We start from the raw sequence: 27,013 nt of genomic DNA, 5'->3' as shown, positions 1-27,013 counted from the left end.
CTCACGTGATTGTGCCTCCGAAGGCGGAGACTTGCGATAAAGATGGCGGCTTACTTGCAATGGCGCCGCTTCGTATTTTTTGACAAGGAACTAGTAAAGGATTCTGCGGGTGGCGATGGGACCGGACCTGGACCCGCGCCTGGATCGGGGGCAACAAAACCTCTCAGTCTCCCGCCAGGCATCACTGTCTGCGATTCAGGCAGGGGGAGCTTGGTCTTTGGGGATATCCTTCCATGATTGGGGGCGGCTCTTCCCGAAATGGGGTCATAGCGCCGGGCCCCGTTCTTCGCTCTTCGGCTTCCGGATACCAGAAGGGAGCAGAATGCCTTACTCCAATTACCACATTCTCCCCCTCCCCCCTCGCCCCCGTTTCGGGAGACCCCCGAGCTAAGAAGGGACCCTATCCACCCTTTGGAATCTGGGAGGAGAAGGGTCTCCATTCTTCCCCAGTGAGTCTGGAGATTCTTTGCAAGATCTATCCTCACACTCTGGGTTATTCTGGTTGTAAGATGGGAAGTTTAAGAAAGACTAAAGATAGAAACGGGTCGTAGGTTCCTTGACTACCCTGAACACATGGAAGGACAGATCTGGTTCCTGCCCCGCTCCCTGCAGCTCACGGGCTTTCAGGCATACAAACTCCGGGTAACCCACCTATATCAGCTGAAACAGCACAATATCCTGGCATCTGTGGGAGAGGACGAAGAGGGGATCAATCCTTTGGTAAGAGCCAGTAGAAAGAAAAGAAAGAAGGGAGACTTTCCAAGTGAATGTTGACTTAAGGGATCTGCAGTATAATGTGACTGACCTCTGTTTATAGGTGAAAGTCTGGAATCTGGAGAAGAGAGATGGTGGGAATCCCCTCTGCACTCGAATCTTCCCTGCCATTCCAGGGTCAGAGCCAACTGTAGTGTCCTGTTTGACAGTTCATGAAAATCTCAATTTCATGGCTATTGGTGAGCACAACTAGTTAGCTAGCATAGGAGACAGTGAGTTATTTCCATAAGAACTAAATCCGCAAAGCTTTTTATATAGCTCAATCATTGTTGTTTTTTTTTTCTTTTCAGTACATACTTGTATACATGGTCTTGAAATGATGTGTGTGAGGTTAGTGTGGTGAGAAGTAGTCTTGTGTTATGGTAAGAATACTGGACTTGGGGGCAGCTAGGTGGCTCAGTAGATTGAGAGCTGGGCCTAAAGATGGGAGGTTCTGGCTTCAAATGTGGCCTCAGGTACTTCCTAGCTTTGTGACCCTGGGCAAGTCACTTAACCTCCATTACCTATCCCTTATTACTCTTTTGCTTTGGAATCAATGCACAGTATTGATTCCAAGATAGAAGGTAAGGGCTAAAAAGAAAAGAAAGAAATAATATTGGACTTGAAATCAAATAAATGACTTCAAATTCCCGTTCTACTACTTAGTAAATGCTTATAAATTACAGTAACATTGATTATTATTATGAAGTATATAGAATGTCCAGGTATTTAATTATTATTTATTATATAACATCCTTTCAACTTTTGCAAGAAGCTTTTTCTGACTTAATCTTAGTTTCTTCCTACTGGGATTAGGTTTGCCTTATCCTGAATCTATTTTGTTTATATCTTCCCCCATTAGACTGTGAGCTCCTTGAGAACAAGACTGTTTTTTGCCTTTCTTTGTACCCCTAGCATTTGGTACAGTGCCTGGTACATAGTAGGCCCTTAATAAATGCTTGTTGACTTATCTTAAAAATGCATCAAATCATCCAGCAGTCCATATTTCAGAAAATTTAGTTAGAAAAGAGTATTTTGGAATGGTTTCTCCCCTTTGAACATGTGCTATATTCCCATTCCCATCTTTGGTTTCTTTAAATCCACTTAACCACCACTTTTTTGATTATCTCCTACAGGCTTTACAGATGGTAGTGTTACCCTTAATAAAGGTGATATCACAAGGGACCGGCATAGCAAGACCCAGATTTTGCACAAGGGTAGCTATCCTGTCACTGGGCTGGCCTTCCGACAGGCAGGCAAGACTACCCACTTATTTGTGGTGACAACAGAGAATGTGCAGGTATGGGTCTGATCATTTTCTTGATGGACAGTCAGGGGGAATGAGTCTTTACTGTTACTATTATTCCCCTTCCCTTTTCCTCTCTTCTTCTATTACTCAATTATGAGGTTATTATCATTAGTGAATGTCCCCAAAGGGATAAGAACTAATTGGGGAGGTTTCAGATCCTTGACCTCTCCATCTTCTGGCCCTTATTCATTGCCTCTGCTCTGCTTCTCTTTTTTGTAATATTTTGAGGAAGCAAAGGACACTAGGTTGAGAAGACTGGGCAGGATTCTGGTTTTGTTATTGCCACTAATTTGACAAGTTTCTATAGACAAATCATTTAACCCATTTAGTCTTTATTTGCCCCATCTGTAAAAGGGGAAGTGATCTCTTTGATTTTACAAACCCTTAGGAATTTTCTTAGGACATCATAAACATAGTGATTAAGTGCTTGAATAGGCAAAGCCCTATATCTTTTAATAGCTAAAAGAGGAAAATGTCTTTGCATTTGATAAATGAGGGTAGATTAAAAAAGAAGATCTTTAAATGACAATGTGTATTTCCTCTTTTTCTGCAGTCTTATACTCTGTCTGGAAAGGACTACCCTCGGATAGAGTTAGATACCCATGGCTGTGGCCTGCGCTGCTCAGCCCTAAGTGATCCTTCCCAGGACCTGCAGTTTATTGTTGCTGGGGATGAGTGTGTTTACTTATATCAGCCTGATGAGCGTGGCCCTTGCTTTGCCTTTGAGGGCCATAAGCTCATTGCCCACTGGTTCCGTGGCTACCTTGTTATTGTTTCCCGGGACCGCAAGATTTCACCCAAGTAAGGAGGCTTGGGGATAGGGAGGAGCTGGGAACCAAGAAATTTGGAGAGGGAATGTGAAGAAAGAAAAGTATTAAATTTCTAGAGTGAAGTTGATTTTCTTTTTTTAAAAACTCTTTTGTCTTAGAATTGATACTAAATATCAGTTTCAAGACAGAAGAGATGTAAGGGACGGGGAATTGGGGTTAAGTGACTTGCCCAGGATCACATAGCTAGAACATATTAGGCTATATTTGATCCCAGGACCTTCCATCTCTAGACCTGGCTCTCTATCCACCGAGCCACATAGAAACCCCAACTTTACATCTTAGTGATTGGATTTTGCCAACTTCACTTTTATTTCCCCCTGGTTAACACTTAGGACTCAGTTTATTCTGTCTAGAATTTTTTAGGTCGAGGTGTTTGCTTACTATTTCTGGTACACTAAACACAGCAGGGAACTAAATCTTGATTTCTCTTTTTTTGCCCCCTAAATAAATGTAGTTTAGGTAAGGGAGATGCCAGGGAAGCAGTGCTGGTAAATCTTAGGACTAGTTAGTTTTGAAGAAAAGTCTATAAAAGGGAGAGGTGGCAATCTGTCATAAATTTGCTTCCTTGTCACTCGTATAATGTATTCTGTTGGTTCTGTCTATAGTAAATACTTGGTTATCTGTTTTTAAACTTATAGCTTTTTAACACAGCTATTTACTCAAACCCCAAAATATCTTCTTGAAAACTTTCAAAAGAACCCCAAGCATATAGGATTGGTGATTATATGTTCAAATACATTCTTTCATTACCTTCCACTAAAGGAAAGGAAGGCTATATTAAATGGTTGTGTAATCAGAGTATTTTGGCCATGTTGTATCTTCATTTACAGGGTCTCTGTAGGATTTTTTCAGATCTGCTTTTTTGTCCTTACCCAGAAAACACCTGTTCAGTGAATTAACTAGTTTTCTGTCCTATATAAGTCTGTCAGAGTTGTGTCTTTGTTTAGAGGATCAGGTTCTAGTTTTCTCTAGATGTTTTTCAGTACAGTTCCACATTTTTTTATATGTCCAATTGGTGTTTTGTGATAAACCTTTTAGAGATGACAGAGTTGATTGTTCTGCATGGGGGCGAATAATGTTGAGGGACTATACTAGAGGAGAAATGGAGAGAGAGGAGAAAAGATGAAGGAGGACTGGACCAAGTCTGATCCTTGTTTCTACTTTTACAGGTCAGAGTTCACGAACAGGGATTCCCAGAGCTCTGACAAGCAAATCCTCAACATCTATGATCTTTGCAACAAGTTCATTGCCTACAGCTCTGTCTTTGAGGATGTGGTAGATGTGCTGGCTGAGTGGGGCTCTTTATACGTGCTGACTCGGGATGGGCGAGTCCATGTGCTTCAGGAAAAGGACACTCAGACTAAACTGGAGGCAAGATTACCAAGTTCCTTGGAGCAGACACTAGGAAATCTGCAGTGGCTGCAGGATTGGGTTACCCTTATCCTCTGGGCTGGGAAGTCTTTTCTCCCCTAGGGCATGGGGCTTCTGAGTTGCTGAAATTTTACTTAGCTTTCTCAGAATAGAATTATAAGGTGAATGGTCTGGGTTACATCTTGAAGGGAAGTGATCCCTTTTGAAGTGTTCCTGGGAGTGCCAGCCCCTGCCTATGATCATCCTTGGTCTACAGATCCTTCTCTGGTTGATTTAGGAGTTATATTAATGGGTCTTCTTCATTTTACTTGGGCAGTCTCCAGACTCTGAGGCTTTTATCTTATGGGGTGTTGTGCTTTTGAGAGTTAATATGGGGAAACTTTTTTTCCCAGTGTTACTTTTCCTTTTTCCCCCCACATTTCCTCCCATTAGATGTTGTTCAAAAAGAATCTGTTTGAGATGGCAATCAACTTGGCCAAAAGCCAGCACCTTGATAGTGATGGACTGGCACAGATTTTCATGCAGTATGGAGACCACCTCTACAGCAAAGGCAACCATGATGGTGCTGTCCAGCAGTATATCCGGTCAGTATGGAACTGACCTGACACAAGATAACTTGAGCAACCATACCTAGAAACACATTAAAGATTGCAGAAACTGATGTTTCCAAATAAATAAAGGTTGTGGGATTGGGGAGAGAATTTCTGCATTTTAATGCTCTGTTACTATCATGGATTAAGTATAAATTGACACCCTTAATTTCAGAAGAGTTCCAGTTTTGTTTATAATTATGGTTCATACTCCCTTTTCCTTCCTTCTCTTTCTTTGCACCAAACATAGGTATTCCTTGAAGGGGTTGAAAGGAAGTTGAACTTAATCAGCTTCTCTCCCCTACCCTTTCTAGGTAGTGTTTAACATACGTCCACACACATATATTTTCTTAGAACCATTGGAAAGTTGGAGCCATCCTATGTGATCCGAAAATTCTTAGATGCTCAGCGCATCCACAATCTTACTGCCTATCTACAAACCCTGCACCGGCAGTCACTGGCTAATGCTGACCATACCACCCTGTTGCTTAATTGCTACACGAAGCTCAAGGACAGTTCCAAGCTAGAGGAATTCATAAAGGTGCTTGGAGTGGGGAAATGTCTGGGGTGAGGAGGGGAGTGAGGAGATGGTTCTCTTAAGAGTTGCACTAGGGGGAAACTGGGTGGCTCAGAGGATTGAGAGCCAGGCTCAGAGATGGGAGATCCTGGGTTCAAATCTGACCTCAGACACCTTTTTAATGTAACCCTGGGCAAGTCACTTAACCCCCATTGCCTAACCCTTACCACTCTTCTGCCTTGGAACCAATACATAGTATTGATTCTAAGATGGAAAGTAAGGGTTTAAAAAAAAACAAAAGTTGCACTATCCATACCTAATCCAGAGACTTGCTGATTCTCTGTTATCCAGTAATAGTGATACTAATAGTGAATATATAGTATATTAAGATTTGCAAAGCACTTTACGTATATCATCTCATTTGATCCTTATAGTAATTTCATGAGGTTGTTTATTATTAATATTCTTGTTTAATGGGACAGAGAAGAATGGGAAGACGTTATCTAGGGAACTGAGGTGATAGAACAACAGCATGTCTTTCCAGATGTTTGTTTCTCCCTCAGGCACCAGATGAACTTCTTTTTTCTTTATATGTCTGAAGTCTGGGAATTGGGGGAATTAGAGTTGTGTTCCATACACAAGTTTCTCCAAGAAGAAACAAATGAAGAAGTCTTTCTGGACCTGAAACACTGTAATATCTCTGGGCTCCATGTTAGATGCATGGGTCCACCATTTCCTCTTGTTTCTTTTAATGACTTTTTTTCTTTTTCCATGGCAGACGAAGAGTGAAAGTGAAGTACACTTTGATGTAGAAACAGCTATCAAGGTCCTTCGGCAGGCTGGCTACTACTCCCATGCCCTGTACTTGGCTGAGAACCATGCTCATCATGAGTGGTACCTGAAGGTCCAGCTAGAGGACATCAAGGTGAGCAGGGTCTTAGACTTGGGAGACAAGTTCCTTCCCAGGATGCTACCCTAAAAGAGGAAGGTGCAGTGGGCTTGGGCCAGATTTACAATTTTTTCCCTCCTTTCTCTTAGAACTACCAGGAAGCATTGCAGTATATCGGAAAGCTGCCCTTTGAGCAAGCAGAAAGCAACATGAAGCGGTACGGCAAGATTCTCATGCATCATGTCCCAGAACAAACCACCCAGCTGCTAAAGGTCCTGTGTACTGACTATCGGCCCTGTGCAGAGGCTGCTGCTGATGTTGATGGGCCTGGCTGCAGGGTGAGGTTGCTGAAAGGATGCCAACACCAAAGAGGGTAGTGCGACAGCCTCAGAATGCTAAGCAAACCTATCCAACCAGTTTTCCCTTTCTTACTTTGTGCTCTCCAGGCCAATTCAGAGGAATTCATTCCTATTTTTGCCAACAACCCCCGGGAACTGAAGGCCTTCCTAGAGCATATGACTGAAGTACAGGCTGACTCTTCCCAGGGTGTCTATGATACTCTACTAGAGCTGAGACTGCAGAATTGGGCACATGAGAAGGACTCTCAGGTAGAGTGTGTGAGGTTATTTGTCAGAGGAAAAAGAAAACATATTGGTGGGTTTCAAGTCTTTGGGTTGGCTTGGCTGCTTATGGATTCTAAAGGACAGTAATGGGGCTGATTTTGTTTGGTTAAGGGGATTTAGAGAATGTGGGCTAGATGACTTACTGCTCATATCAGCTCTCCCTCCATACCCTTCTAGGTTAAGGAGAAGCTGCATGGGGAGGCGCTCTCTCTCCTGAAGAGTGGCCACTTTTCCAGTGTCTTCGATAAGGCTTTGGTTCTCTGCCAGATGCATGATTTCCAAGATGGGGTCCTATACCTGTATGAGCAGGGAAAGCTGTAAGGCTTGGGAATGTCAGGGGAATTGGGGTAAGAAGAGGAATCCAGATAGCTTCATTGGGGTGCTCACTGTCCTCTCCCTTCCCTGGCCCCAGGTTTCAGCAAATTATGCATTACCACATGCAGCATGAACAGTATCGACAAGTGATCGCTGTCTGTGAAAGGCATGGGGAGCAGGAGCCCTGTCTGTGGGAGCAGGCTCTCAGCTACTTTGCCAGAAAGGAGGAAGACTGCAAGGAATATGTTGCTGCTGTCCTCAAACACATTGAGAGCAAGAACCTCATGCCACCCCTTTTAGGTGAGCCAAAGACCTGGGGTTGGCCAACTGGATCTCATTGAACAAGATTCTGCTTCACTCATAGATCTCTTCCTTTTCCTCCCTTTCCTCATTTCAGTGGTGCAGACCTTGGCTCACAATTCTACAGCTACCTTGTCTGTCATCAAAGACTATTTGGTACAGAAACTTCAAAAGCAGAGTCAGCAGATTGAGAAAGATGAGCTTCGGGTTCGAAGGTACCGGGAAGAAACTACTCGAATACGCCAGGAGATCCAGGAGCTGAAGACCAGGTACTGGGGTTGGGGTGAGGGGTGGCTTGGGCTTTGGAAGAAGGTGTCTGATATGGATCTGTATGCAGTGCCTTGGTTTATGGTACAGTCAGAGTGATTTTTATTGAGCCTCTTTATGATAGGTTTTATGGTGGAGTTGTTTTTTTTTTTTAAATAAACCCTTAACCTTCCGTCTTGGAGTCAATATTGTGTATTGGCTCCAAGGCAGAAGAGTGGTAAGAGCTAGGCAATGGGGGTCAAGTGACTTGACCAGGGTCACACAGCTAAAAAGTGTCTGAGGCCAAATTTGAACCTAGGACCTCCCGTCTCTAGATCTGGCTCTCAATCCACTGAGCTACCCATCTGCCACCTTGTGGTGGAGTTTTTTGAGCCTTTCTTTGGGTCAAATATTGGTTATGGTTCAGAGAAGTCATTCTTAATTATTTGCCTCCACAGATGATTGTGATAGTAGGAGAAACTGAAAGTAGTACTAAATAATATAGTAATCATTCATGTTTAGCTTGGGAGGTAATAGAACCATTTTATTTTTTGTTTTCATAAAACTATTCTTTTAAGATTACTGGTTTTGGTGTGAGAAAGGAATTTTAAGCCTGGAATAAAAAGTTTGTAGTGCAGCTGACAGTTGACTAGAGCAGACAGAGTTGGTACTAGCAAGGGTTTTAATTTAAAGCCCAGAAAATGCATAATGATGACTGTCATAGAAAAAGTCAAGGATGTTTATGGGCTGCAGCTTTGAGGGGCTCTGGGACTTTCTTTTCCCTTTATTCCTTCCAGTTTTTGAGAATCATATGCTCTTAGAACTGGAAGTGACCCTTTAGTTGGGCTTTTACTTAAAGCATGAAATTCTTTTCCATATTCCAGACCAGAGTTCCTTCAGGCTTCAATTGAACATCTCCAATGATGAGGAACTAACTCATGGGCCAGTCCAATACCACTGTTGAAAAGCTCAGTTTGTGAGGGATTTCTTCCTCTCTGTTCAAGCAGAAGTCAGCCTCCCTGTAGCTTCCCTCCATTTGGGGGTCTTTTTTTTTTTTTAAATCTAACTAAAATTTTTTCCCATTGGGCTTCTAGATTTGTACTCTAAGAAGAGGCAGGAATAAATCTATTCCCTGTTCCTTTTTTTTTCCCTTTTAGACATTATTTTATTTGGCCATTTTCAAACATTATTCCTTGGAAACAAAGATAATTTTCTTTTCCTCCCCCCCTCCCACTACCCTTTCCCTAGCCAACCCACGATTCCACTGGGTATCACATGGGTCCTTGAGTCAAATCCATTTCCGTGTTGTTGGTATTTGTATTAGGGTGTTCATTTAGAGTATCTCCTCATTCATGTCCTCTCAATCCCTGTAGTCAAACAGTTGCTTTTCTTCGGTGTTTTTACTCCTACAATTTGTCCTTTGCTTGTGGATAGTGATTTTTTCTCCTAGATTCCTGCAGGATGTTCAGGAACATTGTACTGACACTAATGGAGAAGTCCATTATGTTCTATTGTACCACAGTGTTTCAGTCTCTGTGTACAATGTTTTCCTGGTTCTGCTCCTTTCGCTCTGCATCATTTCCTGGGGGTTGTTCCAGTCTCCATGGAATTCCTCCACTTTATTATTCCTTTGAGCACAATAGTATTCCATCACCAACATATACCACAATTTGTTCAGCCATTCCCCAATTGAAGGGCATCCCCTCATTTTTCAATTTTTGGCCACCACAAAGAGCGCAGCTATGAATATTCTTGTACAAGTCTTTTTGTCCATTATCTCTTTGGGGTACAGACCCAGCAGTGCTATGGCTGGATTAAAGGGCAGACAGTCTTTTGTCGCCGTTTGGGCATAGTTCCAAATTGCCCTCCAGAATGGTTGGATCAATTCACAACTCCACCAGCAATGAATTAATGCCCCTACTTTGCCACATCCCCTCCAGCATTCATTACTTTCCATAGCTGTCATGTTAGCCAATCTGCTAGGTGTGAGGTGATACCTCAGAGTTGTTTTGATTTGCATCTCTCTGATTATAAGAGATGTAGAGCACTTTTTCATGTGCTTATTAATAGTTTTGATTTCTTTGGCTGAGAACTGCCTATTCATGTCCCTTGCCCATTTATCAATTGGAGAATGGCTTGATTTTTTTTGTACAATTGATTTAGCTCTTTATAAATTTGAGTAATTAGACCTTTGTCAGAGGATTTTGTTATGAAAATTGTTTCCCAATTGGTTGCTTTCCTTCTGATTTTAGTTATATTGGTTTTGTTTGTACAAAAACTTTTTAATTTGATGTAATCAAAATTGTTTATTTTACATTTTGTGACTCTTTCTATGTCTTGCTTGGTTTTAAAGTCTTTCCCTTCCCAAAGATCTGACATGTATACTAATCTGTGTTCATCTAATTTACTTATAGTTTCCTTCTTTATGTTCAAGTCACTCACCCATTCTGAGTTTATCTCGGTGTAGGGTGTGAGGTATTGATCCAAACCTAATCTCTCCCACACTGCCTTCCAGTTTTCCCAGCAGGTTTTGTCAAATAGTGGGTTTTTGTGTAGGGCCCGATAAGCAGGTCTACAAGGACGGGGTTGTCCTTTGTGATAGGGACCCGGGGAGAAGTAGGGAATCGTCGAACCAGAGTGAAGAATGACAGACATGGACAAGTCGGTGTTTGAATAGGGCAGGCAACCCCTATGATTTTCCCCTTGGGAGGAAAATATGAGGATCAATGGAACACGAGGTGGAGGAGGAGATTAAGATAGAAAATGTAAGCCGACAGGGGCCATAGCCTCGGGGAAGGAGAGAGAGACAGAGAGATTCCTAGAACAGATTGAAGTTCCAAGAGGAAGTTCATGGGTTTGCCTCTGAATTTAATCCTGTCCTGCTTGGGCGGTACTCCCAAGCACATAGCAATCACATCACAAAGTGTAGACAATTAAGATTGGATGGCAAGGTAGAGGGAACACCTTTTTGGGCGTGTAGATTTCAACCCCCGCTTTCCCGGGTACTCCAAGCCAAGATGTTAATGAATTTGTCTTAGGCAACAGGCCGCATGGCCAGGTCAAGATTACATTCACAAACATCCAAGTATAACCTTGTGTCTAAAGACACTGTAACCATACAATCATTTATATTTCATAGATGTGAATATGCTTGGGATGCTACATTTTGTCCCAGAAGCTGGGCTCTTTGGGTTTGTCATATACTGTCTTGCTGAGGTCACTTACCCCAAGTCTATTCCACTGATCCTCCTTTCTGTCTCTTAGCCAGTACCAAATTGTTTTGATGATTGCTGCTTTATAATATAGTTTGAGATCTGGAACTGCAAGGCCACATTCCTTTGTATTTTTTTTCATTATTTTCCTGGATATCCTTGATCCTTTGTTCTTCCAAATGAACTTTGTTATTGGTTTTACTAAATCAGTAAAAAAAAAATTTTGGAAGTTCAATGGGTATGGCACTAAGCAGATAAATAAGTTTGGGTAGGATGGTCATTTTTATTATATTGGCTCGTCCTACCCATGAGCAGTTAATGTTTTTCCACTTGCTCAAGTCTAGTTTTAGTTGTGTGGAGAGTGTTTTGTAGTTGTGTTCATATAGTTCCTGTGTTTGTCTTGGGAGATAGATTCCTAAGTATTTTATTTTGTCTAAGGTGATTTTGAATGGGATTTCTCTTTCTAATTCTTGCTGCTTGAACTGTGTTGGAAATATATAGAAATGCTGATGACTTGTGCGGGTTTATTTTGTATCCTGAGACTTTGCTAAAGTTGATTATTTCGACTAGCTTTTTGGTTGATTCTCTAGGATTCTTTAAGTAGACCATCATGTCATCCGCAAAGAGTGATAACTTGGTCTCCTCCTTGCCTATTTTAATGCCTTCAATTTCTTTTTCTTCTCTAATTGCTACTGCTAGTGTTTCTAGTACAATGTTGAATAATAAAGGTGATAATGGGCATCCTTGTTTCACTCCTGATCTTATTGGGAATGCATCTAGTTTATCCCCATTGCAGATGATGTTTCCTGATGGTTTTAGGTATATACTGTTTATTATTTTTAGGAATGACCCTTCTATTCCTATGCTTTCAGTGTTTGTTTTGTTTTTTTTTAATAGGAATGGATGTTGTATTTTATCAAAGGCTTTTTCTGCATCTATTGAGATAATCATGTGATTTTTGTTGGTTTACTTGTTGATATGGTCAATTATGTGGATGGTTTTCCTAATAATTGAACCATCCCTGCATTCCTGGTATAAATGGTACTTGATCATGGTGAATGACCCTCCTGATCACTTCCTGGAGTCTTTTTGCTAGTATCCTGTTTAAGATTTTTGCATCTGTGTTCATTAAGGAGATTGGTCTATAGTTTTCTTTCTCTGTTTTTGACTTGCCTGGCTTTGGAATCAGTACCATGTTTGTGTCATAAAAGGAATTTGGTAGAACTCCCTCTTTGCTTATTATGTCAAATAGTTTGTCTAGTATTGGGATTAGCTGTTTTTTGAATGTTTGATAGAATTCACTTGTGAATCCATCAGGCCCTGGGGATTTTTTTCTTAGGGAGTTCTTTGATGGCCTGTTGGATTTCTTTTTCTGATATGGGGTTATTTAAGAATTCTATTTCTTCTTCTGTTAGTTTTGGCAATTTATTGGCAATTTATATTTTTGTAAATATTCATCCATATTGCCTAGATTGATATATTTATTACCATATAATTGGGCAAAGTAGTTTTTAATGATTGCCTTAATTTCCTCTTCATTGGAGGCGAGGTCCCCCTTTTCATCTTTGATGCTGTTAATTTGCTTTTCTTCTTTCCTTTTTTTAATTAGATTGACCAGTACTTTGTCTATTTTGTTTGTTTTTTCAAAGTATCAGCTTCTAGTCTTATTTATTAGTTCAATAGTTCTATCACTTTAGATTTTATTAATTTCTCCCTTAGTTATTTGCAAAGTTATCACTTTGCAAATCACTTTGACTCTGGATGTTAATTTCTTCATTTATGAAATGAAGTGATTGGGCTAGGTATTTCTAAGGTTTTTCCTTGTTTTAAGTCCTGTCATTTTCTTTACATAAGACGAAATTAAAAGTAAGAATTTTCCCGGTCAGAGCTTTGGCCTGGGACTTCTTTGAAATTCATTACTAACTTTCTACCTACATGGCTTTTGGCTCTCTGAGCCCTTATTCCCACATCTTACCCTTTTTCTTTTCTGTTTATAGCCCAAAGATCTTCCAGAAAACCAAGTGCAGTATATGTACCAGTGCCCTGGAGCTACCCTCTGTCCACTTCCTGTGTGGCCATTCATTCCACCAACACTGTTTTGAGAGCTACTCAGAAAGTGATGCTGACTGCCCCACCTGCCTCCCTGAGAACCGCAAAGTTATGGACATGATCCGAGCCCAAGAGCAAAAGCGGGATTTGCACGATCAATTTCAGCATCAGGTAGGGATGGTAAAGATGAGTTTGGTTAAGACTCCTAACCGATGAAAGAGGAATGCTGTAGGGAACACTGGTGGGCTTTTTTTTCTCCTCCTGGGGCCTGAGGCATTTGAACAGAGGTAGCAGTAGATTGAACTTTTTTTGCCCTGTCTTAACCATTCTCCTCTTTTCTGCCTGCCAGCTCAAGTACTCTAATGACAGCTTCTCTGTTATTGCTGACTACTTTGGACGTGGTGTTTTCAACAAGTTGACTCTGCTGACTGATCCACCAGTGGGCAGAGTGGGCACCAGCCTGGAGGCTGGACTGCAGCGAGATCTGCTCATGCACTCAAAACGGGGTACCTAAGGACATTTGGACAGAAGAATGACATTGTAAAGGCAGATCAAGCATGGATAGAAGAGGATACAAAAACCAAGAGGCTTCAGGGGCTAATTCTGCGTCAAGGCTTTTATGAACAAAGATGCTTCTCTGATGGGCAGTCCCATTGAATTAATGTGAAGAGCAATTGCTCTTTCCCCCATCTATGACTTCATAACAATTAGAAGTGAAGATTTGCTATCTTGATGTCTTCTTTCCCTTTCCATAGCCTTCCCCTTCCCACTGCTGACTGCTCTTAGCAGAGAAAGATGTCCTTATGGTAACCACTGGGGTGGCTGGAGGCTACCCAAGTAAGCCTTCAGCATACATGGATCTTAACTACTCTCTTTGCCCAGAGCATTAGCCTCTGCTTGAGTCTGAGCATCCAGTTTGTAAAATAAAAAGACTTGGAAGAAAGATGATTTATTTGGGGTCTTCCTGGCCCTTCCTGCAGTACCTGCCCAGTGTTCTTGTCCCACCTCTTGCAGACACATCTTTTCCCAGAGATACTCTTGAAAGGCTTGGTGCTGTGCTAACTCATTCCTTTGCTTGGGGGGCTCTTGGCTTCTTAAGTGATAGGCAAAGCTTGAGGTCCAGAGTTTTCCAGAAACTAGCACCTAAGAAAACTCTTGCCCTGTTCCTCTGCAACTATTTCAGGAATCATTCCCATCCTTAGCGATCCTTTGGAGCTGAGGCTGTGGCCATGGGGTAGATGTTGTGTTGGTTGCCCACTGAAATGGAAGGGAGAGGGATGCATAGAGAATAAATGGTTATTAAAAATTCTATAATTGGGGGCAGTAGATTGAGAGGCCCAGAGATGGGGGTCCTGGGTTCAAATCTAGCCTCTGATACTTCCTAGCTGTGTGACCCTGGGCAAGTCACTTGACCCCCATTGCCTAGCCCTTACTGCTCTTTTGCCTTAGAACCAATACATAGTATTGATTCTAAGATAGAGGTAGGGTTTTTAAAAAAATTATATAATCCCTCTTTGAAGGGGTCAGTTTAAATTTGTGCTGTGATAGGAAAATGGAGCTGCTGTTACTGCATCCTGTCAATATTAACAAAGCTGCAAATGAGTTGCATTTAGGTGAGTATTGTATGCTGGTTTTGGGGGTGGGGTGCATCATAGTATAGAAGAGGGAATACCAACCTAGAAGTCAGAAGACGGGAAGTTCTGGCTGGCTGTACCACTTCACTGGCCCTGTTTTCCATTGTCAAAGTAGATAGCACTGGGGCTAGAGTCAAGAAGATCTGAATTAAAATCTTTCCTTAGACATTATAACTGGGCAAGTCACAACCTCTGCTTCAGTTTCATCAATTGTAAAATGGGTATAATCACGTACTTTCCAGGGGGATTGTGAATATCAGTGAGATATTTGTAAAGCACTTAGCACAATGCCTGGCATGTGGTAGGCACTTAATAAATCCTTGTTTCTTTTCATCTTCCTTCTCTCTTTCCTTCCCTCACACTCATCTTGGACAAGTTATCCAACCCTTTTAAAGCAGCATAACAATAGAAAGACCCTTGGCCTTGTCAAATTTCTTTTTAGACTTGAAGAGAATAATTTTATCTTCCTTTTTAAAAAGGGGGATAATTATCCTTCAATTAAAAAAAATTAAATGGAAAAGTGCTTATGTAAATGTTAAGAGTTGGAAAGTAAGGTGGCAGCTAAGTGGCTCAGTGGATTGAAAGCCAGGCCTGGAGAGAAGAGGTCCTAGGTTCAAATTTGACCTCAAGACTTACTAGCTGTGACTCTGGGCAAGTCACAACCCCCATTGAGCAGCCCTTACTGCTCTTCTGCCTTGGAACCAATACTCAGTATTGATTCTAAAATGGAAAGTAAGACTATAAAAAAAATGGCTTAAAAGCCATCCAATCTTACCTGACCATCTTAAATTTAATATATCCAAAACAACTCATCTTTCTTCCCAAACCCTTTTCTCTTTCAAGTCACATAATTTCTGATAAAGTGGGCACCAAGAGCCTTCCATTTTCCCTGTTTGAAAACCAATATTATTCTTGGCTCATCCCACATAGCCAGTTGGTTACCAGATTTCAGTTTTTACCTTCACAATATCACTTGCATCTTATCCTTCTCTTCACTCAGCTACTACCCAGTTCAGGTTATTGCCTTGTATCTACTTTATTGTAACAGCCTCCTAGTAAGGGTAGATTTGATCTTGTGACTCCCCTATTCAACATCAGAGAGGCCTCTAGGATTTAAAAAAAAACAACAAAAAAAAACTTTTGATTTTTAAAGTCCTTAACCTGGCTCCAACCTATCTAGTCTCACTGGGACATTACCTCTTTCAACTCTGATTCATCCAAACTGGCCTTCCCTCTTCCTCACACATTCAGTACAAAATTTCCTGCCTCTGCCTTTTCTCTGTCTTCCAGTGCAACTTCTACAATGTTCTCCCTCATGTCAGCCTTGGATCTTTTCCCTGTAGATGCAGCTCAAACACACTTGTGCATAAGCTCATTATTCCCTCCTCAATTAACTTTTGAGTGCCCACTCTACTTCTGTTTTTAATCTTGTGTTGTGTGGTATATTTATACATGTTCCCTGAATTAGACTATTTCATCTTTTGTACTTGTGTTCCCAGTGACTAAAACATAATAAGCACTTAATAAAAGGTTGAATACTATTTTGCTACAAAATCAAGTGGTTATCTAGCCTTTCCTTGGCCTCTAAAAGGGTTGGGTTGAGGGACTCCCTATGTCTGCAATTTTTGGACAGCAGTAATCTTTGGGGAGTTTTTCATATGTTCTGCCACAATGTGCCTCCACAATTGCCACTCATTGCATTTATTGTTTAAACCCTTACCTTCCATCTAGACTTGTTACTGTGTATTGGTTCCAAGGCAGAAGAACTATAAGGGCTAGGCAATAGGAGTTGTGACTTGGGCCAAGGTCATACAGCTAGAAAGTGTCTTGAGGCCACATTTGAACCCAGGACCTCTTGTCTCTGGGCATGGCTCTCAAGCCATCTAATTGCTTTCTCCTATTTGTTATTAATAATTAGCATTTGTACAACAGGAAGATTTATAAATGTAAGGATAATTTTTAGTGTTTTGACTTAAAATCTAAATAAGTGATCGACATGGGAAATTCCCAAAAATGAAAATACCCAAATCAGCTGGGGATTTATGGAGATTATAATTAATAAAGAGAAGGAATTAAGGGAAGGAGGGAGGGAGAGAGAGAGAGAGAATTTAAACTGCTGTGGCTCAGCCTGAGCCAAGCAGTAGTTAAAGGTCTAGGCCAAAGTGGCCTCCCTGAGCCTAAGGGAGAGGGAGTCAGTCTTACTACTCACCACAAGACTGTCTCCAAGCAAGCTCCAGTCCTCCACTGAATCTCCTGAACTGAGTTCAGAATCTAACTCAATTCAACTCTGAACTCCATTTCCTGAACTGAGTTCAGAATCTAACTCAATTCTGAACTGAATTGCTGTTACCCTTTTACCCCTTCCTTTTAAGGAAATTTTCTCTTATGTTACCTCCCCTAAATTTTCACATCTACCAATCACAGTAGATGCTTTTTTCCAGGACTGCCCATTCTTAGTTCTCATCTTCTTTGCTTCTTACCTTCTCTGGTTAGATTATATCTTCTGAGTACTTCACATCTCATTGTTAAGCTTGCCTTTTGTAAGTTACTTGACCTTTTTGTGATTAATTTAACCTTTACTTAACACCTTTTTGTATTATAAAAGGTACTTAACACCTTTTTGTATTAAATCTAAAAATAGACCTATCTTAAGGTTCTAGCTTTACTATAAGGCATGAGTTAGGGACTTTCATTGTTCAATCAGAAGTTTACAACTTTATCTTCCCCTAAGGCACTGTCTGAATAGGGTGGAATAATTTTAAAAGTTCCCAATCCATTCCTGATTCTTGTTAGACCAAGTATCTCCATTGTTACAATAAGGAAATAGCTAAACCAAATCTTCTAAGGTACAGTCTGAGTAGTTTTTTAAGATTCACACAAAGCACTTTGTGTTATTCCATTTAGTCCCATTTTATATTCTCATTTGATCCTGTTTTCTGTTCTTCATGATGTAAACCTTAAAATTTCACAGACTTATGAATGTTAAAAATTTTACTCCACATTGAGGAATCCTCCAATTCCCTACTTGAAATAATTCCCTACCAGATAGTGAGAACTCTACTTGAATGTGAAAACTCCTTGCTATGGGAGGATCTCTACCCCATCCCTACTTGGGACTGCTTTAGGGCAGAAAACTCCTTGCTATGGGAGGACCTCTATTCCACCAGTACTTAAGAATGCTTTAGGGCAGGAAACTCCTTGCTAAACAATGAAAGTACTTGAAAACCATACTTATAAAGGAAAGGAGTTCTTTGAGCCATGAATTGATACAATGGGATGGTAAGTGCCTATAAAGGTGGGGCGACTTGTAAACTACTTAGACTTAAAAGGTGAAAACTTACTCAGAGGTTTTCTCTTAATGAAGTTAGTGGACACAGCAGCATTTTTTTTCTTACTTACTAAAGAGATTACTCAGCTGTGAATTCAAAATGGGCTGTCTTTTGGAAAGTGTCTACAGTGATTGGTAGATGTAGGGACTTAGGGGAGGTGACATGGGAGAAAAACCCCTATATAAGAAAAAGCAGAATCTCTTGAGGATATATCCTTTTGGAGAAATCCTTTTGGAGGATCTCTGATGAGGATCGCTTGGGAAGAATCTCTTGAGAGAGGCTCTGGAGAAGGGAAGCTCTTGGAGGACAATCTTGCTGGAGCTCCTCTGAGGGGACTCTGTCCCTCTGGAGAGAGGCCCTTTGGAACTCTCTCTGGTGAAGTCAGCTGAGATGGAGCTGGCCTGGTGTCACTAGAATCCTTGCTTAGTCAGACCTTGTGGTGAGTGTTAAAAGACTGACTGACTGATCTCTCTTAAGATCAGGTCTAGGCCATGTTGGCTTAAGGCCCTTCATACTTATTTCCTTTTTTCTCTTTCTCTCTTTTCTTTAATTCCACATTTGTATTAATTAAAATCTCTATAAAACCCAGTTGACCTGGGTATTTGAATAATTGGGACTATTTCCCTGGTGACCACCTTATATTTGATTTAAAACCAAGACACTGTAGTGAAACATTTTCTGGGGTCAAATTTACTCACCCTCTCTTATATCTATCACAATTTATATCTTCCACCATTTTAACTCACTACAGTTTATGGGCTTCACTTTTAAATCTCACAATGACCAGTCTCTTTCCTCTTCCTTAACAAGGTTTCAGACACTTGAAGAGAGTTTGCAAGTCCCTAGATTCTAAACATCCCTCTTCCTGCCTTTGAATCAACAAACACTTGTGTCTACATACCAGACACTGTGCTAGGTGCTAAGTACAAATACAAAAAACTGGAAACAATCCCCACTCTTGGAATGATCTCAAGGCCCTACAGCAACATGGTACTTCAGCTTGTCAAGTATCATTCCCAAAATGTAACACAAAGGAACATAGTATTCCTGATAATTTGCACGCATGATATTGGAAAATTCATTAAACTTTTACTAAACACTAATTGCCAGCCACAGTGCTAAGTGTCAGACATACAAAAAGAGGCAATAATACTTTCCCTCAAGGAATGTATAATCTAATGGGGGATAGGGGATTAAAGGCATTTAGAATTTGCTAGAGAACCAGAATCAACAGACCAGGTCCAATCGCAGGATTGCGATTGATGTCTCATATGACTTCATAGAAGTCACTTTGGTTATCTAGGCCTCAGTTTCCTCAGCTGTCAAACGAGGGCCAAAGTCCTTTCCAGCTGGTTTTTTTTTTTTTCAGGATAAGTTGGGTAACTTTTTCTTTAAAGAAAGTGGTTTTTCAGGGCTGTACAACATTCGGATATTTTTTGGGGAGGTCTCTACCCTTCTGAAGGAACCCTAAACCTCAGAAACGGGGTGCTCCCTTTCCAGGTTTCAATCTCCCGCTTCTGGCCAAATCGTGGTCTGCTCCTTTAAGGAACGTGGCGGAAATGACGTAAGGACCTCTGCCAGTACCGGGGAAACGGGATCGGCCAGGACAGCGCAAGTTCCACATGCCCCCGGTCTCCCAGCAGGCCTTAGCGTCTCGAGTCTCCGGCCAGCCTGGGTTGTGAGCCCGCGTGCCTACCCTCCGGCCCCACTTTACGGACGGAGCCATGTCTAGGAGTGGAGATGCAGCCACAGTGGTGAGTCCTGTCTTGAAGGACCCTAGTTTGTGTCCCTGTGTGTGTAGCAGACCAGTGATTGGCTGTCGGCCGCCTTCCTCCACAGCCTATTGGTCTGAATGGCTGTCACCAGCCCGGGCTTTGTGTGGGGTTTAAAGGGCCAGTAGCCAAAGTGATCCTGGACTATGGTCCCCGGAGCAAGGTGGTGGGGAATCTGAGGAGGCCAAACTTTCTGAAATGAAAGCCTCTGGTAGGCGCTTTAATCTGAGGCACTTGGCTATACTTTGTGGAGGGAATGCGGAGCTCCGCCTCGGAGCTAATGTTCCCGGGCGGGAGCAATCCACACGCTGGCTACCTGGCTGGCTTCCCGGGGAGTGGGGGTGAAATTGACTAAGGGCAGAGGCTAGGGCGGGGAGCAGGGGCGCCCCTTCCTGGTCTCTGTAAGCTTGCGAGTCCGCTGCCTGTCTGTGGACCGAGCGAATGCATGGTGTGAACTGAGAAACCAGGCCTTGGTTTTGCAACTTAGAAGGTGTGTCTCTGGGCCAGAGTTTTCTCTTCTGTAAGAGGAGTCTATTGGACCACCCCAAGGGTTCTAAACATTTTTGGTGTCACGATCTCCGTTTGTCACTCTACGGACCCCTTCTCAGAATAATTTTTAATGCTTAAAATATGTAGTATTAGAAAGGAAACCGATTATCACAAATTTGTTGTCACAAATATTAAAAACTCAAAGTCACAGGTTAAGAGCCCTTGGATTGGATGATCTTTGAAAGCCCTCCCAGCAGGACCCCTCCATAGCCAGAGAGGATAGGACTACTGCACACATTCTTGTATTGCTTCTTTTCTCATCATGTCTTCTCCCCACCCCCATCCCCATCCCCTTAGCCTACTCTGGAATTATCCATATGAAATGGAGTTGGTACAGTACTAATTCTGACCCAACAAAGCCACAGATACCCTGCTCTAAACTCCCTGGTCCTCTCCAGACATTGGAGTTTGAGGGAGGTTTGGTTTGGGTCAGTCACTTGATCTGTCACCCCTTCCTCACCAGGAGCTAAATTCCTTATAAATATAGATCGTGTTTGTACTCTCCAAATTGGAATGGACCACAATGGTCATGTATTGCCCCTATCCTCTTTACTATCCCCTGACAAATAATCATTCAGTCTACTTGAAGACTTTTGTCAGTCTGCTAGAGCTAAGTAGAATAAGTATTTCATCTTCCATGGAAAGCCCCTACTAGCATTTAAAGACAACTTCTAAGCCCTGCCTATGGTAAATAAATATCTCCAGTTTTCCCTACTGATCCTAATATAGTATAATTTGCATCAGCCTTAAAGCTCCTTCTGCTCACTGAGATAACACTAAACCCATGATTGGCCTAGGTGTATCTGGGGTACTGGGGTGAGAGGGGGAACTTATCTCTAATGTACAGGCCACTCAGTAGAAGTAAAAGATTATCTGGCATACCAGGATATTCCCACTTGGAAATTCTGAGCTCAGGTATGCTCTTGATTCATTTCTGCAGGCTCATTTATCTGTCCAGTGAACATGCTGGAACATAGCAGAGATCCTTGTTGGGTAGGTTAAGGGTTTCGGTCTTTGGCTTACTCAGAATCTCTGAATGTGTTTATGTGGTAGCTGCTGGGTTTAACAGCAGGGTAGCATATTCTTTAACTACTTGTTTAGCTACATCCCAGTTCCCCTGGGATGGTCCCAGGGAAAACTGGCATTTGGCACAGTGGCTGGACTTTAGTTCAGTTAAACATGATCCTATATCATGACCTTCAGGGCACAGATCCTCCTACATGGTCCTTTGGCAGATATTCCCAGAGAACCCTGGCAAGAAGAATGTGTCTTTTCTGATTCAGAGTTTCAATTTCTGTGTCCAGGAGTTTCTTTGCTGGTAAAACAAGAGGAGGAGATTTGTGCCTCCAAAATAGATTGGCAGATAATAATTTGCTTCCCTTTAGGCTCTTCCTTTCCACCTGCTCTCCTGTTGGCATCATTGATCAGGTAGAAGAGGTTTTTAGGGCATTAGCAGTAATGGGCACAATGGTGACTTTAGCATTTGGGTAATACCAATTGATCGTGTAGGTGGGGTTTTTGTCCACTCTGATGTGGACACTAGTCACTGATCTCCCCTCTCTAGTTGTAGGTGACTCAGCACAAATTGCCCAGTATGTGTCTGGCCACCTCCAATATTGCTCCTGAGAACATCTTTCCTTGCCTCCCCTTTTCCCTTCCCCCACTTCCAATTCTGAACCCCACCCTCCTTGTGGTTGGCTGGATGACCCTTATCTCCCTGCCCACCTGGGCGGGTCCAGGACCGCCTTCAAACACTTCTTTACTCAGTCTCCCTTCTAGGCTCAGAGCCTTGGTTGGAGATATAACAGCATTAACCTCTGCCTCCTTGTATCCTTCATCTGTCTGACTACTGGAAAAATCTTATTCTTCCCAGGTAAGCAGGAAGATCCCTTGAAACAGGAAGAAGTTAAGGGGATGGCATCAGAGTAATTCTTCCACCCTGGAAAAATCTAGGCTATCGTTCATCCATAGGCAGAAGGGTAGCTTCTCCAGATCCCACTAGCCCTGGGATTCTGGGTTTTCAGGGGAAAGTGGGCTGAAGAGACTGACTCTGGATTCTTTCTCCACAGGACGGAAACAAGTCAAAGATGAGAGTGATCCGTGTGGGTACTCGAAAGAGCCAGGTGGGATAAGAGTTCCTCTCTTGTAGGTACCAGGAAACCATGAATTTGGGATAGGAGGGACAGGGCACTCAGTTGCCTTACCACTCTGAGTAGGGTGGCTGTAGGAGATAGATCTTAGTCTGGTCTCTGTTGAGAAATAATGTATAAACAGACCCAGGGCTGCACTTTTTTAGAGAGGGGCTAAAACTATTGGGAGCAGTAGTAGATACCACTGGCCCAGAAGGCACTTGGATCAGGTTCCCTGTACTGCTGGCTTCCTTAGTATATCTTTTGTGTATTAGACCAGCCTCCTGGGCAGTGGGGAAGAAGGGGTGGGACTAAACCAGATCTTTTTTTCCCAGCTGGCAAGGATACAGACGGACAGTGTGGTAGCAATGCTGAAAGACATCTACCCTGGTCTGCAGTTTGAAATCAGTGAGTTCTCTGGTGGTTTCAGTGGACAGAGGGGATTAGAAGGGAGGCCTTCTTCTAGCCCCAGGAGAGAAGCAGACAGAATCTATAGCATTCTAAATTCTAACTTCATGAAAGAATTGTTTAAGCCATTCCTACCCACTTCATGAAGTCTTATCTGATCAGTCCAGCCATGGTGACTTCCTATTATCTGTACAGTTCCTTTGGTCCTTATTCTATACTGCTTGTTTTGTAACTTTTTAGATGTCTTGTTTAGTTTAGTTTAGTTTAGTGTTTTGTTCTCCCTCCCGGGCCTCAAGCCACCAATACAGATGGTGAGCTTTTTTGAGGACACTCTTCTTTCTTTCTTTAACCCCTGTACCTAGCACATACAGGAGCACAGTATTAGAGGGCACATAATAAGTCTTCATATATTTGTTGACTGACTAATCATTCTGTTTCTAGTTGCAATGTCCACCACTGGGGACAAGATCCTGGATACTGCACTCTCTAAGGTAATCCTCTCTTTCCCTGACCCCTAGTCATCTCCACTAATCTTTCCCAGTTCCATGAGTTTCACACTGCCCCGATCTTTTCCCCGGCAGATTGGAGAGAAAAGCCTGTTCACTAAGGAGCTGGAGTATGCCCTGGAGAAGAATGAGTAAGTGAGGGAATTGGGCAGGAGAGGCAAGCCTTGAAGCCCACCTTAGGACCCACTCAGTGACTACAAGATTAGGGTGCCTCCCCACTATCTACCTACCTTTCTGGAATCAAAACTGCTTCAGTACCTGGTTGCCACAAAGGATTTAGAGATATGGGCGGAGGGTGGATTTCAGAAGTAGGTTTGGAACCAAAGTTGGAAAATGGCATCTTTCTTGTTGGGACCACAGCCCTGTTCTCAGTTTCCTGAAGGGCAGTGACCTGGTGTGAGCTTTTCGTTTAGAACACAAATTGCCAACATGATGCCTTATGTCCAGTGGTACAGGTAGATGGGTATATGGGCATCCAGTGCAATGCCATATTATAGAGTGGAAGGAAGGCTGAATTTGGAGTCAAGACCTTTGGGTATGGATACCAGCCTAGATCATTTTACTAGCTGCATGGCCATACCTGGTGCATCCCTTTTCTGAGCTCATTTCCTTTTCTGTAAAATAAGCATGATACTTATCTCCATCACAAGTTGTTGGGGAGTGCTTTGGTGAAGTTCTTTGGAAACCTTAAAGTGCTGCAGAAATAGGAGGTTGTGGCTAGTCTCCGTGGTCTCCATTCTAACAAAGCATTGATGGGAGATTGAGAGGTTATGGGAAACTTGCTTCCTACTTCTATCCTCATCTCCCTGGCTCTGTCTCTTCCAGAGTGGACCTGGTTGTACATTCCCTGAAGGACCTGCCCACTGTACTGCCCCCAGCCTTCACTATTGGTGCTGTCTGCAAGTAAGAGGCAATACTGAGGTCAAAGGGGTTTTGGAGAGGTGTGAATGCCATCATGGCGTTCTTTTTTCTGTACTTGCCCTTCTGACCTAACTGTTAACTCCCTTGGCTTGGGAGAGTTCTAAATGCATCTTAGGAATTCAGTGATCAGTTTTTGGTTGTTTGTTTGAAGAGAAATTGGGATGGCTTCAGGTGAAAGTGTGTTGAACTGATCAAATACCTTACCCTGGCCCCATCATGTAACCCTTCCCTTTCTACCCCAGGCGGGAGAGCCCCTATGATGCTGTTATCTTCCACCCTAAGTATACTGGACAGACCTTGGGTACCCTGCCAGAGAGAAGGTAAGAGTCTGGAAAGGAGCAGTGGTTGAAGGGAAGGACAGGTGCTGAAGGGCTTACTGGATGCTAACTTGTGATCTTATAGTGTGATAGGGACCAGCTCCCTTCGAAGAGCAGCTCAGTTGCAGCGAAAATTTCCACATCTGGAATTCAGAAGTATTGTATCCTTTTGGCAGTTTGAGGTAGCCCCACAAGGGTCAGAAAGATTTGCAGGGTTCTTTTGACTGACTGGCTTATGCAAACAGCAAGTGAGTAGGGCCTAGGAAAAATCTGTCTCCTTAACACTGTACTTCAGCGAGGGAATCTCAATACTCGGCTTCGAAAGCTGGATGAACAACAGGAATTTAGTGCCATCATCCTGGCAGCAGCTGGACTGCAACGTATGGGTTGGCAGAGTCGTGTAGGACAGGTAAAATTTTTTTCCTATCATTTGTTATATCCTTATGACTGGGAAGGTTTGACACATATTCAAAGCTCTGAGTTAGATATTAAATCATCCTCCTCCACTCCTCCACCAAAAAAGTCTCTTCTTTATGCCTTACTCAAGATCACCTCACCCCTCACTCAAGGATTATCATCTAAATGGGGAAGAAAAGATCCAGATTGGGAATGACTGGGAGTAGGAATCCAGAATCTAGGTTCCCAGCCTTGCTAAGTCATACCATTTGGCAGGGTTTCCCCCTTAACCCCCCATCTGTTCTTTGTATACTGATTACTTGCTCTGCCCCTCCAGCTCCTGTATCCTGAAGAGTGTTTGTATGCGGTGGGCCAGGTATGCTTAGCCATGAAAGCCATCTTTGAACTTTGGGGATATGGGCACTTTCTTTTTGGTCCCTCCTTCTCCTCCTAGCCCAGGAATAAATTCTATAGCCTTTGGCTTCCTCCATGAGTGGAAACACCTTGAGCTAGAACTTGTATTCATTGGGTACCTGGGAAATCATTTTGGCAGCCCCTTATTATCCAGATTATTTGGTGTGAAAAGGAAAGTCCTGATGGAATATGGGTTGTTTTTTTTCCCCCAGGGCGCCCTGGGTGTTGAGGTTCGAGCCAAGGACCAGGAAGTGCTGGATTTGGTTCAAGTGCTACATGATCCTGAGACATTGCTGCGATGCATTGCTGAAAGGGCCTTCTTGAGGCACCTGGTAGGACCAGTATTTCACTTGGGAAGGTTGTACCTCAGTATACTATGCCCATAGGGAATATCAGATAACTAGTTGAATGCCTGGGAAACTTAGCCATATAACCCCCCCCCCCAATTACTTGTTTCCAGCCTCTTGAGAATGGGGTGATCTAAAGTACATTGTCAGAGAGCCCTTGGAGCTCACAGCCATGGTCTTATTATAGGAAGGAGGTTGCAGTGTGCCCGTGGCAGTTGATACAACCCTCAAGGATGGGCAGGTAAGTGTTTTTATTTTTCCTTGGAAACAGGTGAAACAAGTAGGGAAGTACCCATACTTAAATACTAGCTTGAAAGCATAACACCTAAATAACCTTTCCCTAAGTAATGGATTGCCTTTAGATTCAATATACGTTAAACACTAACTATGATACTAGTTACTAGTACAAAAATTATGAGACAATTCTCTGCCCCCATGTCTAGTAAAGCCTGTTCTGTTCCCTAGCTATACCTGACTGGAGGTGTATGGAGTCTGGATGGCTCAGATAGTCTGAAGGAAACCATGCAGACAACCATCAATGACTCAGCCCAGGTACCAGGATCCCTGGGGGAAGGCAAACAGAATCATATTATAGCCTTTCTTCTCTACTAACCCATTTTTCTCTTCTATAGCATGAAGATGGCCCAGAGGATGATGTGCAGAGGGTGGGCATCACTGCTCAGCATATATCTCAGGGAGTCCAAAGGGCAGCCGAAAACTTGGGTATCAGCCTTGCCAACCTGCTGCTGAACAAGGGAGCCAGGAACATCCTGGATGTAGCAAGACAGCTCAATGATGCCCATTAACCTAGCTTTGTGGACATTTTCTGTCTAGCTGTCAAGTTTGTTCTGGGGTGCCCTAAACATTTCCCTTACTGAGCAGGAACCAATCCCCTGGGCACAAAAACTGCATCATCCAGGACTCAGGTGTGGGGAAGGGGCCCTATTGCTGCTAAGCATACTAGTGCCTTGTTCTGGCCCCTTTTATTCAAGGGACTGGAAGATTGTTTTCTGTGGTATCAAAGACATTGAATGTAACCAAATCTGTCAATAAAACACCTCAAGCAAATCTAGTGAAATTTTTCTTTGGCCCATAGATCAAAGGATAGGAATGTGGACAATCATCCCATTCCTGCTGTGTATGTTCAGTGCCTAGCACACAGACCACTTTACACTGGAAAAAATACACTTCAGACCCAAATGCCCCCAAAGGTCAAAATAAAAGTGGTAACATGTTATAACCTTTTTGGAACCTACGGGGAGCCTCCAGCAGTTCTGCTCCAACCCT

The 27,013-nt window shown here is 42.6% G+C and overlaps 2 protein-coding genes across 4 annotated transcripts; both read left to right on the top strand.

The window, feature by feature from the left end:
* VPS11 (VPS11 core subunit of CORVET and HOPS complexes) lies at positions 1-16,192 on the top strand. The gene is made up of 16 exons (XM_056794247.1): positions 1-224; positions 573-720; positions 818-953; positions 1,890-2,053; positions 2,616-2,863; positions 4,062-4,263; positions 4,696-4,847; positions 5,208-5,394; positions 6,149-6,295; positions 6,409-6,597; positions 6,706-6,867; positions 7,060-7,199; positions 7,295-7,497; positions 7,595-7,766; positions 12,953-13,175; positions 13,354-16,192. The coding sequence occupies exons 1-16, from the start codon at positions 43-45 to the stop codon at positions 13,516-13,518; spliced, it is 2,820 nt and encodes a 939-aa protein (XP_056650225.1). The 5' UTR covers positions 1-42; the 3' UTR covers positions 13,519-16,192.
* Positions 16,193-19,523: 3,331 nt separating this feature from the next.
* On the top strand, positions 19,524-26,794 carry HMBS (hydroxymethylbilane synthase). Of its 3 annotated transcripts, none has more exons than XM_001370475.5 (14): positions 19,524-19,721; positions 22,358-22,411; positions 22,753-22,825; positions 23,267-23,316; positions 23,407-23,462; positions 24,157-24,234; positions 24,495-24,572; positions 24,655-24,730; positions 24,865-24,978; positions 25,303-25,341; positions 25,592-25,711; positions 25,914-25,967; positions 26,192-26,278; positions 26,359-26,794. In XM_001370475.5, exons 1-14 carry the CDS (start codon positions 19,692-19,694, stop codon positions 26,530-26,532), a joined length of 1,083 nt encoding a protein of 360 aa, XP_001370512.2. In that variant the 5' UTR covers positions 19,524-19,691; the 3' UTR covers positions 26,533-26,794. The 3 variants fall into 3 exon arrangements, with proteins under 3 accessions (XP_001370512.2, XP_007494736.1, XP_007494737.1); XM_007494674.3 differs by lacking the exon at positions 19,524-19,721 and adding an exon at positions 19,818-19,950; XM_007494675.1 differs by lacking the exon at positions 19,524-19,721 and adding an exon at positions 22,068-22,161.
* The last annotated feature ends 219 nt before the right edge of the window (positions 26,795-27,013 follow it).

This window comes from Monodelphis domestica, chromosome 4, assembly GCF_027887165.1.
Source record: "Monodelphis domestica isolate mMonDom1 chromosome 4, mMonDom1.pri, whole genome shotgun sequence".
In the NCBI taxonomy this organism is placed as follows: domain Eukaryota; kingdom Metazoa; phylum Chordata; class Mammalia; order Didelphimorphia; family Didelphidae; genus Monodelphis; species Monodelphis domestica.
This window is presented reverse-complemented; position numbering and strand designations above follow the sequence as displayed.

What these genes read in the sequence shown, in the direction of transcription:
- VPS11 (XM_056794247.1), top strand. Translation starts at nt 43, where the DNA reads ATGGCGGCTTACTTGCAATGGCGCCGCTTCGTATTTTTTGACAAGGAA. An exon ending in GACCGCAAGATTTCACCCAA is followed by an intron (nt 2,864 to 4,061) that starts GTAAGGAGGCTT and finishes CTACTTTTACAG; the next exon opens with GTCAGAGTTCACGAACAGGG. An exon ending in TTGATGGGCCTGGCTGCAGG is followed by an intron (nt 6,598 to 6,705) that starts GTGAGGTTGCTG and finishes TGTGCTCTCCAG; the next exon opens with GCCAATTCAGAGGAATTCAT.
- HMBS (XM_001370475.5), top strand. Translation starts at nt 19,692, where the DNA reads ATGTCTAGGAGTGGAGATGCAGCCACAGTG. An exon ending in ACTATTGGTGCTGTCTGCAA is followed by an intron (nt 24,235 to 24,494) that starts GTAAGAGGCAAT and finishes TTTCTACCCCAG; the next exon opens with GCGGGAGAGCCCCTATGATG. An exon ending in CAACCCTCAAGGATGGGCAG is followed by an intron (nt 25,968 to 26,191) that starts GTAAGTGTTTTT and finishes TCTGTTCCCTAG; the next exon opens with CTATACCTGACTGGAGGTGT.